General features: G+C 32.5%; 1 protein-coding gene across 1 annotated transcript in view; it reads right to left on the reverse strand.

The window, feature by feature from the left end:
• LOC129225235 (E3 ubiquitin-protein ligase RNF123-like) overlaps positions 1 to 12,818 on the reverse strand; it is a 63,616-nt gene extending 50,798 nt beyond the window's left edge. The window contains 5 exon segments of the mRNA XM_054859812.1: positions 113 to 167; positions 3,745 to 3,833; positions 5,224 to 5,315; positions 6,571 to 6,640; positions 12,671 to 12,818. Of these exon segments, the coding sequence (XP_054715787.1) occupies positions 113 to 167; positions 3,745 to 3,833; positions 5,224 to 5,315; positions 6,571 to 6,640; positions 12,671 to 12,728 (364 nt within the window). The 5' untranslated portion in view covers positions 12,729 to 12,818.
• Positions 12,819 to 13,888: the final 1,070 nt, after the last annotated feature.

Consider the following 13,888-nt stretch of genomic DNA (forward strand, 5'->3'; position numbering starts at 1 on the left):
AACTGATGCAAGATACTTGTTTTAAGTGCAGCATAATATTGAATGTTGCTACTGATAGAACACATAAAAAATTCAGACAATGTGATTATCTTTACAAAATTCAAAAAATTACCTTTGTAAACACAACAGTTAGCTCTGATGGAACTGAAGTTACTTTGACTTGAAAGCTGAAAAATTATAAAAATAAATTATAGAGTAAAGACCACATTTTCAGTAATAAGAACATTTAATATACTGGACTCAAAGCATAAAGAATACCAAGGCATGCTGGAGATAAATAAAATAAAATGCAACAAAAGCACGAAGCATCATTTAGAAAGCAATCCAAGAACAAAATCAAACCACTAGCGCCGACTCCATGGGGCTTGCCTCCCCCCCCCCTCTATCCAACAATTCGTATTTGTGTGCTCTTTTTTAGAGAAACTGGCTAGTGCTTTACTAGCAGAGGAGTGTTTTTTCAACTTGAAGAGTACCAGTGAGAATTATAAAGTTGTAAAAAATTTGTAGGCCTTTATGAAACTCCAGATATCAAAAAGCAAAGACCCCCTATATTATTTACTAAAAGGGCTCCTAGATTTGCCTTTTTTGAATTAAAGAGACTGCTATGATGGAGCGTTGCATCAAACATGCGCAGGAAATTTAGTGAACTTCAAAAATTGGTTTTTCATTTACAGTCACAAGCAATATATGCCCACTGCACTGCTCACTGCAAAATTCAAACTATAAAAATATCCTTCAGAACAAGTTACATGGTGTAATGGAACCAAAAATTGTGATAAATTTTTAGATTCTTATACCTTGAAAATGACAGGTTACATATTGTTGGTTCATGCAAATTACACACATCAGAAAATATGTAAAATGGTATTTTCAAGGCACAAAAGTCTTAAAAATTTCCGGGGGAAGGCCACAAAGCTCCATTTCTTCTGGTGGAATCCATGCGACCCCTCTCCATTGACGACTGGCCTCCTCAATAATTTTTGCATTTTAGCTCCCCTGAATCGAACCATCATTTATGGAAGTCATGAGAGGGCGATTGTTCAATATAACAATGCATGAACAGCAACAGGTGGGGAAACAGCAGGGATGGATTCATAAATTTTTCAGTATAGGAACGCCAATACAAAATAATATAATTCTGAGTCTTGACTAATTTTACATAAAAGAGTAATGCATTTTTCCATAAAAGCAGTACTAGAATGTTGTTCCGGTACCAAATCACCCCTGGGAGGTAGGTATATGTAATGCACAGAAACAAGCCTGATATGATGATTGACGCCTTTTTGGAGGCCGAGAAAAAAAAACTGTGGCCAAAAATGGGAGTTTTTAACTAATTTGAATCTTTTTTTTTTTTTTTTTTGTGTATCGTATAAATTCTTACGAAGATAGCTTTTGTAAGGTTTTATTCTCCTTTTCTTTGTTAAGAGTTTTTCAGCCTTTATTTATTTTTTCATTTAAAAAAAATAATTTCAACCACTTAAAACTACAAAAAAAAAAGCCCTATTAAAACTGAAATTTTATCACTGCTAAAAGGAAGATACAATTATAAACAAATATATATATATATATATATATATATATATATATATATATATATATATATATATATATATTATTATTATTAACTAGCAAAAATACCCGGCGTTGCCTGGGTCAGTAATAATTATTAGAAAAAATCGTTACTTGCTTTTGTTTTCTGTTTTAAGTGAAAGAATTTAAAACACATCTTTTTGACGTGATTAAAAATCGAGTTTCTTCCTTACCCATAAAACTAAAATAGCAATAAGTATAAAGAACAAAGTAGTATTGATTTAGAAACGAAAGCACTATATTTAAGCATATACAAATTTAAAAAACATCAAAATAATCTTCTCATATTTAAAAAGATTAATCAGTTGATACTTTTTTTTAACATGGAGTCTAAAACCTTCTCTGTATGGCTAATGAAGTGCGAAGTGATTAAAAAAAAGTAGCTGCTCTCGTAATCCCCTTATACTTGCTTTAGTTATTTCGGGAAATTTCAATCATTGTGGCTCTTGGTGCGATTTTACCGAATTTGCGAAAGTCGTTTCGGGGTACCTTCGATTATGCTCCCCCATTCTTTCCTTACTTTGTAAAACGATCTTATACATATAAAATCTGAGTATCTATCTATCTATCTATCTATGTCCAAGCTTCTTCTCCCGAACGACAGTGAACTGACCATCGAACCAGGTATCGATGGATTCGTAATCTTCCCGTCTTCATGTTTAGCTATTTAACATAATCCTCCGATAATAATTAGCGGAGATATCAATTAAAAACTATTAATTATGACTCTTAGATTTCAAAATCAAATCCCTATTTTTCGAAGGCTTTCCTCCATTTAAATTATTATTCAGTGCTTCATCTCAACTTTCCGCAACAATGCTTTTATTAAAATGTATGTGAGCGTGAAGAAAATCATTGAGATGAAAGATCTGTTGCCATTTTTTTTGCTCAGGTAAAATTCTTGTTTTTGTTTTGAGGCTTTTCCTGTAATCAGGGGATTTAAAATGTTTACTTTTTGGGGTTTTCCGCAATCTGCCGCAAAACTACACTGACTTTTTTTTTTTGGTTCAAGCCTGAGTGTTGAACTCGCGTCACTTGACATAACTTTTATTTTTGAGGTGGACCGTGCAAAGCCGGGCGACGCAGCTAGTATGATATTAATTTTCGTTACAGAGATATCGTCGCCAGACGCTGAGATATTTTTGGTCACCATAAAATGGCGCTAAACAGTTTCATCCGAAATGTTACCAAAATAAGTAATACAATTTGGTGATTTTTTGAAATTGTGCCAAAAGGAAAATTAATGGAAGTTTTTGTGCTGTTTATGGATTTGCCTAATTTAGTTGCTGGATTATTTAACACAGTAAAAAAAGTCTTTTGAAAATTCTTTGATTGGCGATATTTTGTTTACATGGTGAAAGCTGAGAAACATTATGACGTAGTCTTCGGCTTCAAAAACAGCAACGTTGAAAAAACTGCCAAATGCATCAGCTACGGAAATCTTTCTGCAAAAATTTTGGCGATCTGCTGGTTGATTGGATAATGAGTAAGTGTTCAATCAGCATAAATAATAATAAAAACCATTAATTACATTAAAGTTCCGTTTAAATGGAAAATCATTAGCCAAATCATGTATTATTTGCCAATCTTGTGCAAAAATCTTACTTCAAGATTTGACTTGAGAAAAGCCTTGAACAATCACGAAAAGCAAAGAAAGTCAACAATACAACAATTGTCGCTATCGATAGGGAGTTGAGATGATACACTAAATACTGTATTGAGTTGAGAAAAGCCTTCGAGCATGGATCTAAAAAGCTCATAACTCGTTTTTTATTCTACTTAGAAATTTCGAACAGGTGCCATCTTCAGCAGAAAAATCAGAGCTTTCGATGGACATATAATGTAAATATGTGCAAGTATTTTTTCATCCCAATATTAGAGAATTTATACAAAAATTGTGTTTTATTGCCCCCCTAAGGGGGTTTTGCCCCCCCATAACAGGACGAAAACTACCCTATGTGTTATTCTGATGCATAAGCTATATTATTGTAAAGTTTCATCAAAATCCGTTCAGTAGTTTTTGCGTGAAAGAGTAACAAACATCCATACATCCATCCATACATCCATCCATACATCCATACATCCATCCATACAGACAAACTTTCGCATATATAATATTAGTAAGATATAAAGAAGTAAATACTTCAAACTTACACCAAGTCTATCCCGATCAATGACTAAGCTTCCAACATTACTGGAAACATCAAATATAACTTTGTCAGGTCCAATAATTCCTTTATTTTCTGAATGAAACAAATATGAAATTCAGCAGAGCATATGATAACCAAATATCACAATACATTAACATAAAAATGAAAGCCAATAATATAGAGAGCAGGCAATGCAAAAATATTTTGATACAAAGCATCAATTGCTAGTTCATAAGATTGTGCATCAAAATGTTAAAATGAGAACTACAAGGGTGGATACCAGGGAGGGGCAATTGCCCCTCCATTGAGGACCCTGCGTCAACAGTTTTTTGAAATTGAAGTTCTAAAACACAAGTGCAGGCCATTTGTGACAATATTAAGGAAAGGAATGGGGGTCGAATCTTCCATACAGAACTTTTTTGGAATATAATGTTTCAAAAGGGATATTTCAGACAATCTTTGGAGATATTAGGAGGAAGATTTTGGAGACTTTCGTCCCAGATATTTTTTGAAATTTGTCTTAATGAAGCGATTGTAGACATTTCAATTAGTGTTATTGTAAGAAACGGGTTCAGTGACTTTCTTCCGATAATTTTTTGAAACTGAAGTTTCAAAAAAGGGCAATTTCAGACGACCCTTGATTATGTTAGTAAAGACTGGGTTTCAAAATATCGCCCCTCGAATGACGACGAAATTGAAGTTCTAAAATGCAAATTTTGAAGAACCATTTTTAACGGAAAAGGATAGGAATAGGCTTGGGTACCAACTTAGATAAATCTCTAAGTTTTAGTAGTGTCAGATAGAAATGATGTGGTGCCTACCCCCCAAGCATGTGTAAATTGGATACGAAGTAGAGGTAAACTAAAAAATCAACCGCCCCCCCCCCCCTCCTTGGACAATTTCTGGATCTGTCCATGAAGAACTATGATATTAAAAGCAAGGCAAAGATGTTTCAAACAGTTTTTAAATTTTTGTACAGTCAAAAAAAAAATCTTGTTTTTTTCTTTTTCTTTTCTTTTTTTTTTTTTTAATATAATTCTAATAGATTTTACAGAAGAAAATCCTACTTAGAATAGGGCTGTAATGGGGAGTTCAAGAAGAAAATTTGAACTTTTTTTTTTCTTTTTGTGAATCAAAAATTTATTTATGTAAGAAATGAATCTTTGAGATAAAATGCTTGTAACATTGTTGCCTGAATCATTCAAAAATAGGCTTAGCAGAATTTCTGAATCTGATCAAGATATAATTAGTATACTACATATTTCATTTATTATCAATTCCCTACACTCACTAGATACAAAAACAGAGGGGAGCAAAAGAAAGCTACTATCAAGACAATAGCTCTATAATCAGTTATCCAACAATTATGCAACTTAAAAAAACAGAATGAAGAAATTTGGAATGAAACATTTAAAAACATAGAGGAAGAGTTGAATTTCAAAAGAGGCAACTGTAAATAGAATTATATTAATTAACATCTTACCATTCGAAGACATGGACATTTCAGCAACCTGTACTGCTTTCCTAAGCTCTTTATCAATATATTCATCAATGTTGTCTAAATTAAGACTATCTCTGAAAAATTATAATAAAGATTATAAAACATAAAATACTAATAAGGAAGATTTGAACAGCACAAAAAGTGAATAAGGTTTCATACCCTACACTTGAATAACTACTGCTTTAATATCAAACCATCTGCAAGCTGGTAATTGTTTTTTCATGTCAAATCAAAATATACATTTATTTATATAAACTGCAATTGTTAATCTTCCAACACTAATGTCTATGAAAAATTTACGACAATTATAGTTTTCAAAACATTTCATTCACTCAAAGCAAACAGAAAAGTTGAAAGTCACTTCTATTCCAGATTATATCCCAGGCTGTCTACAAACTCAAATAGTTTCTTTATAATTTGTATCAAAATATGTTTGTGTAACTTTTGTTACACATTGTGACCAACAACAAAAATAGAAAGTAATATGCAAATAGAGTGCCACTATGTGACTAGCATGGTGGCTAAAGCATCATGATTACTAATAAATAAGTCATTTTCATGTGTAACAGAAGCTATTGCCACAGAACAACAAAATTAAGACATAATACAGAAATAGAACTAGGGTAAATAAAGAACTTTGTTTAAAAAATATCAAAACTGTCTGCAAATTTTGAAAATTTTCTGTGAACAGCATTGGCTTGTTGGCAGGGGCGGATACAGCAAACCATTTGGGTGGATGGGGGGGGGGGGTCATGGTGAAGATGATTGTTTCTAAAAATAACTACACACACATGAGATCATGGAAATAACAATTTGGAACAATTTTTTCCTGTTATAGCCAAAAGGAAGTAGGACATTTTGATTACTTCTATTGCAGTTCTCACTCCCTCCTAATATAATGCAATAAAGTAAGTTGTAATCAAATGCAAAATTTTAGTTTAAATCTTATTTCTGCTCAATCTAGGAGGAATGTCTTTCATAAAAGTTACCACAAGGGCACATGTGTGAAAATTAATTTGATGAAGAAATATAATATATAAGCTTTCAGATTTAACTTACAAGTTAACTTTTCTGTTTTAGTCTGCTTTAGAGGCACTCAAACAATATATAGGTTGGAACACAAAAGATGGAAATTTATCTCATTGATGTTTTGGATTAAAATGCAGAAAAACAACTATCCAAGCTATAGTTTACAGAAACAAGTTGAAAACCCTTTTCTTGAATATGACATTTTGCATCTTTCACTTGACTTTACTATTACTTAAAACAGTTGCAATTGAATAAATATATTAAATTCACTGCAAATTTAAAGAACATCATTAAACTTACAATAATAAATGGCCATGCTCGCCAAGCGGCTGGCTTCCTCCACCTCCATATACTTGCTTGATCATACTTTCTACATAAAAACACAAAGAAATACAAATAATAAGTTCTCTTTTTTTTTATTGCTTACTGCAATTTTTGATCTGGACATACAAATTAGAACAAAAGAAAATAAGACAATTTTTTGTATTTTAACTTTTTTACTTCCTTTTACAAAAAAGGAAGTATTGTATTCGCAAAAAAATTTCACTCAAAAATCGACCTTAATTTCCATTTTGCTCATCCCCGAATTAATGTTGAGTTTTTTTTTTACTCAACCACATGTGGATAAGTGCCTAAGAACGTATAGACACGCGAAATAACCATTTTGAGGATTCCCGAGGAAAAAACGAGTTTTCTCATGACGTCTGTATGTACGTTTTATGTGCATATATATGTATGTTGCATAACTCAAGAAAGGAATGTCCTAGAAAGTTGAAATCTGGTATGTAGACTCCTAGTGGGGTCTAGTTGAGCACCTCCTTTTTGGTTGCATTCGGATGTTCTAAAGGGGGTCTTTTGTCCCTTTTTGTGGGGGAATCATTGTTGATTTTGATGTAAACTCAAGTGGTGTTATAATTTGGCGGACACTTGGAGATATATCACCAGTCTTTTGGTCGACAAGTTTTGTTGCCTTGGCGAGTTTTTGACAAGTTACAAAACTTGGCGACAAATTTGGCAATTTCTTTTTTATCTTTTTAAAAATCTGCTTCAATTTGGTCACTGTTGGTGATATTTAGAAAGTAAACTATTGAATCACATTAAAACGGCCAATAATAAGAAAATGAAATTAAATTGGAATAGGAGGAAGTCATGTGATGCACACATCAGCTCGTTTTTTTTTTTTTTTTTTTTTTTTTTTGGAAAAGTGCTAGTATTAGCAGAGGTGTTAATGGCTGTTAAAGAAATTTTCTGATCTTTGGTGCAAATCATTTACACCCCCCTCCCCTTCCTCTTCCTCAGAAGTCTGTTGGATGCATGGTGAGTTCTGAGCACTCAAGATTGGATCTTTTTAAAAATATTTTTGGAGTTAAACAAAGTTTTGTTTGAATTTTCTTTACATCTGACAAGCATTAAACAATTAGTAAAGTGCAAAAGAGAAATCAAAAACAGCTTCCTCCAAACCTACAATTCTTATCAGTGGCAGTTTTTCATTCTACGTTTACTGTATACAAATGTTCTAAATTTCAATAATTGCTTAAAAAATCAAAAGCAGAATTTAATTAATTTACAATTAAATGGCTTTGAGTGACATTAACTCGTCCTAATAAGAACATTCATTCAATTGCAATTTTCTTTTCTTTTTTTTTAATACTCATGAAGAATTTAAATTTAAATGAAAACAACATTGGAAAAAAAATTGACCTGCAATTTGGAGGTCATAGATGAATGCTTTAAAGGTTAAAATTTTAATTTCCGTAAAAAGATTGTAAATGACAACACATAAGATACTCTAAGTGAGTTTACAGGGGAAAGAAACTTAAAAGTGTTGGTTGAAAACAGTGAGAAAAAAATAAAATTAATAATAAATTAAAATAAGAGAGAGAGAGAGAAATGAAATAACTTCAGAGTCAGCACTAAAAAAAATTATCAAGTTTTTCTAGGAGAATAAATGGACAGGGCCGATCCTAGCAGGTGTGCAGAGTGTGCGCCGCACAAGGGCGGCCAATGCAAGGGGCGGCCGCAGTACGCATCATATAGTTCTTATAATCAAGTAAAATTCCTCAAGAATTTCTCGCAAGATAACTCATAATAAGTAGAATAAATATGCTGATTTTTAAATGTTCAATTGTCAAAGTATGTATCGATTTCCCGACAGCATAGCATAGTTTAAGAAAAATAGAAGGTTAGGGAACATTGTGTTGGTTCATTGTCCATTAATATCTCCTCTTAACACACATGCTTCATTTGGTTGCAAAGTTTGTGAAAGAACCGGTAATCAAGCATGGATACAGGAGAGGGGAAAGGCCCCCATTCTGAAGCATGAAATGGTGCCGTCTAAAAGGAACACCGAGGGCGGCCACTAATGTTTACCCCCCCCCCCCCCCAAGCTTTAATAGACCTAAACAATGAAGACATATTTTATTTATTTAAAAAAAGCTATACTGATTAGGTACTCTCGCAAGCATTTCAAACAACAAACTATGTAACAAACTCTGTGTTTAACAATCGTGGATGCGTGGGCAGAAAGTGGAAAATTGCGACTCCTTTGAGAATAACATATATGAATGACGAACTAAAATATTGTACTTTTCCCCCTGTACGACAAATTTTCTGATTAAAATCTTGAATGAACTGCGCGGTTTCAGATTAGGTAGGAGGACAGGGCTCTTGCCCCGGGTAGCAAATTTAAATGTAGCTCCAAAACGGAGATCCAAAAGGATGCCATGACCTCCTTGACGAAACTAAAGAAGGCTTAAAATTGCATTTCTAGGACTTAACTTTCGGAAAATTTCGCTGGTTGAACCATCGATCATAGGGACCCAATTAAGGGAAGTCAGTACCCTAAATACTTTCAAAAATTCGATTTTTTGATTTTTATATATTTTGAAACTCTATTTCAATACCTTTTTAATGATACAAATTTCTTGATCGTGCTCATAGTAAAAGTAAGTTAAAATAAGCTTTAAAAAAATGTAAGCCTATTTTGATGAGGTATGATTTTCTCCTTTAATAAATTGCAGTATCTCGAAATGGTATTTTTGAAATTAAATGTTCATTTTTCTCATAAACTAAATTGTGTTAGGCTTTGAAATTTTTACCACCTATTCCATACATCTAATTGCATATACTGAAGTAAATTTTTTCTCATTTTCGAAAAATATTTTTTTATAGAGCTGATTTCGTGCTGCAAAATGGCATTTTTTGAAAAAAAAAAAAAAAAATACAGTGACTTACACATTAGAATTTGTTTAAAAAAACTAAGCTTTCTTTCTGTAAAACTTTACTTCAGTGTAGAGAAAAGAGTATTTAAGGTACAGAAAATATTTCATAATTGTATGTTTAATACATTTTCAGAAAAAGGTACATGAACCTATGCAAATTAACATTGACGGTACTGACTCCCCTTAAGTCTGATTCACCTCTTCCACCTTAATTTAATCAAGCATAGCCTAAAAATGTTGGCCCCAAAATCCAAAACGTGTTTTCAAACGACAGCCCTTCCTATCATCAAACGTCATATAAAATTGCTTTGGCATTTTTCGAAATTTTTCCAGTGGAGGACCCCGAAATCTATTCGCAAACATTACTACCAAAGACAAATTAGTCTTTGGTAGATTCAATTAGCATCTTTAGAGAAGCCCCTAATTCCACCCCCTCTCACTTAATGTATTGAAAAACAAACTAAAATTGCGTTTTTCAAACATCAGTTTCGAGAACTTTTGGGGAAAGACCCCGGATCCCCCTTTTCTCCAACGCAATCACTATACCTGAAAATTTCGTTTTTAGACGGTTCCGTGGAGCCACAGTTTCCTACCTAAACTACCCTGAAATTGACTTCAGTTTCAAAAACACAGTTCGTGAGGGCATACTGAACCCCCGCCCGCTCTTAGTCCCATCGTTATCAAACAATGCTTAAAATACGATTTTGGGTCTTATATTTCTAAAGCATTCCGGAGGAGAACGTTGAAAAATATCTGAAAGATCCGTAGAAGCTTCCCAGTTTTGTTAACGTCACCAAAGATAATATAAAATTGCGATTTTAGAAATATCCGCTTAAGAGCCCCAAAATACTTCCTTCCCAAAAATAGCCTATAATGGGTTTCAGTTCTGAAAAATATTTTGGTTCGTAATATTTTCACGTTTCCCCTATTGTTTTCAAATAAAGTCAAAAATGGGTTTTTAAAAAAATGGTGCCGAGAAATTACCGGAGGATAGCCGCCAGATCCCCTACCGCCACCAAAGACAGCCTAAATTTGCGTTTTAAACATATTTCGAAATCTTTCGATGGTAGACGATTGAATCTCCCTCCCTCTTGCAATGTCAACATAGGTAACCCAAAATTGCGGGTTTAAAATGTCAGTTTCGGAGATTTTTCGGGAAGAACGCCGATCCTTCCTAAGCTACGGTCCTAAAAAATAGCTTCAAATTGTTTTTAGTTTTGAAAGAATTTTAGGAAAGAATTGCGACATTACTTTCACCTAACGTATCGAAAAAGATCCTAAAATTGCGATATTTGACGTCAATTTCGAAAATTTCTCCATGCACCTTAAATATAGGTACTTGACTCTTTTGTCCTTGCAACCAAACACAACTAAAGATTAACTAAAAATATTTTTCATACGCCAATTTCGATAATTTTCTTGGAGCAATCCTCCTCCCCTGAACCCCTAACACCTCCCCCCACGCTTCCCCTTCCTTCGTCCCTTCTCTGATGTCACCGAAGAAAGACTATAAAATGCGTTTTTACGACTGGTAAATTTTGGTATCTATTACTTTCTTCAAAGATATAAATTGTACCTAAGGAGTTTCTTGCTATAAAAAATGTCTTCCTTTTTATAAGATATTTTTCTGCCCCCCCCCCTTTTTTTTAAATTCGAACTTGGCATTTAAAGAAAGAAGAATTTAAAGAAAGATTAATATAGGCGTGTTAAAGATTAGTCAAAATATGCAAATTACTCTTAAGGGGCGGCACATTAGGTCTTTGCACACGGGCGGCCGACACCCTAGGATCGGCCCTGTGGATAAATTTTTTGAACAAGGAGCAAAAAAGTTTTGGACAATTGAGAAACCTGTATTAGATTACAATTACATCTCTGCAGCTAAGGTTTTCTAACTGTGATGAAAAGAATACATTTTAGAAAAAGAGCAAGACATTCAAATTAACTATACCTTGATTAATGAGCAAAACTATTCTACTGAAATTTTCATATTAATTTAAAAATTGTACAAAGGAAAGAAAGCACGTGTGTCTCTTTCTTAAAAACAATACAATAAAATGTTCCATTTAAAAAACAATATTCTGCTCAACTGTAGCACAAAAAGGTACGAAATAGTAATAAAGAAATTAAACCAAGTATTAGCCTTAAACAAACTTTGAAACTTAAAGCTTTCAACAGAATTAAATGTTATTTTTATCTAAAAATTGCTTTAAAACAAATGTGACTTTGTTAATGGTTAAACTTGTACATTTGATAATATATTTGAAATAATTAATTGAACAATAGTAACTAGATTACTTTTTTTAACTTGAACCCAAAATATAAGAAAAAAGATGCTTTAGACATTAGTCCCATTCTCAAAATCTGCTCAAATACTTTTTCATGTAGTCAACATAATTATAGCATATCGTGACCTCAGAGCAACAGTAGGATATCTTAGTGTTATTCCTGGGATTAGATGTCTTACTGTTGCTCTAAGGCGACAAGACTTTTCAAAGACTTTTTGTTTGTTTTAAGTTTTAAGGTTCAGCAGGGGGGGGGGGGGGTTGAACGGTAACCTACTGGGGTTCAACATTTTCCTGTAATTATAATAAGGATTTTAGGAAAATATAGCTTGCACACATGGCGTACCTAGAGGGGGGGTTACATGTTCATACCCTCTCCGAAATCGTACAAAACAGTACACAGGCCCCTAATTTAGAGGAGTCAGGAAGGGTAAATTGCCCCCTCACCCTCATCTGGCTACTAAAAAACAATGTTATACAATGATTGGCTGTGGATTATGTTGTTTTCTTTTTAAATTTGCATTGAATATATTATACCCTATGCCCAAAGAAAAATTCAAACACGGACCTGACCGTATCTCAAGTTGGTTTTATCGACTCTTACATACTTGCTTCCCCATATTTTCAGTATGAAGCTATGGCCAATATATATATCAGGGTAGGTCATGTTTGCAAAGGTGTAAATGTTTTATTCAAACTTTTTATTGAGCTTTACAAGTTCTTATGAACAGCCTTACTGGAAGATATTAAGTGCATAACATGTTGTTTATTTATCCTTTCATTGAGGAAACATCACATTGTTTATATGAGCATTCACTTATCATTGACAAACATTACATAGCAAATTCATGATGCAAGAATCTACAATAAATATTCTCATGATACAACTTATACTACCTAAACAAAGTTCATCTTCTACATGCAGTCGTCGCGTGCGATCGATAGTACACTCCATTTCCAAGTTTAAAGAAAAAGGAAAGAAAAAAAAAAGTTTTATCTATTTATTTGCAATATTACCATCTTCGTTTACCCAAGATTTGTTTACTACATTTTCAATCACGTTCGGTTAGGGACCGAAAGATTCTGAAAGCGTCAGGGTGAAATAGTGCAATATCTTCGCTTTTCTACTTGATTTTCTAATCGTTCATGCTGCCATCTAGCGAACAGATGTATGACTATTAATCAATATTAATTATAAAATAAGGTTGCAAAGCCTTCTTAATGAAGGTTGTCTTCTTCTTTTTTTCCCGTATTCATTTATTCTTTATAATTAGTCAAAATATAAATATTTGAAGAATTAAAAAGGTTACATTTAGCGTTTATGGTGGAAAAAAATGAAAAATAGACTTTTTCATTTACATACATAATTATTTACTTTAGTGCAATCTTATAAAGAAAAGATAATAAGAATGTATTATTTTTGGTTACACTTGGTGTAAATGGGTGAATAAATAAATTTTCAAATTTAGTAATATATAAACATGATAAAATTCAAATTGCCTATAATTGTTAGTAATAATAAAATTATTCAAAGAGACAGGAATAAAGTAGCATTATTAAACGTTTTTTCATTTGGGTTATTCTGAATAAATACATTGCGCATTTGCATGAAATAGACGTAGGATATGTAAGAGGTACGATTCATAAAAAGAATAATTTAAAATTGGACGACGACAAACATTGGACGTTCTTGGGAATTGGCATTATTGCATTTGGAGGATGTAAAATTAATCCTCCGAACAAAAAAAATAATGCAACCTCAACTGATGAAAGTACTCAATAAACTTCGGTAAAAAATATTTTAGAAATGAATAAAAAAATTTTTTGATGGAATTATTTTCTTCCTATTCATTTACTTTTTACAATTAGTATTCATTATTAATTAATGCCAGGTGAAAAATAACTATGTACAATAGAATAAAAGTTATTAAACTAGTTTGTTGATAATCATATCTTTAAAAAGTGAAAAAGGTGCTGAAAAAATGTCAGTTAATTATAAGTGAGCAACGAAAATTTTTAATTGAAAAAAAAATCAAATTCGTTAACAACAAATTTAATATGATGAACATTCAGTTAAAAATATGAGTTTCAGTTTTACATCAAATACAAAAAAAA

This window comes from Uloborus diversus, chromosome 1 (assembly GCF_026930045.1).
Source record: "Uloborus diversus isolate 005 chromosome 1, Udiv.v.3.1, whole genome shotgun sequence".
In the NCBI taxonomy this organism is placed as follows: domain Eukaryota; kingdom Metazoa; phylum Arthropoda; class Arachnida; order Araneae; family Uloboridae; genus Uloborus; species Uloborus diversus.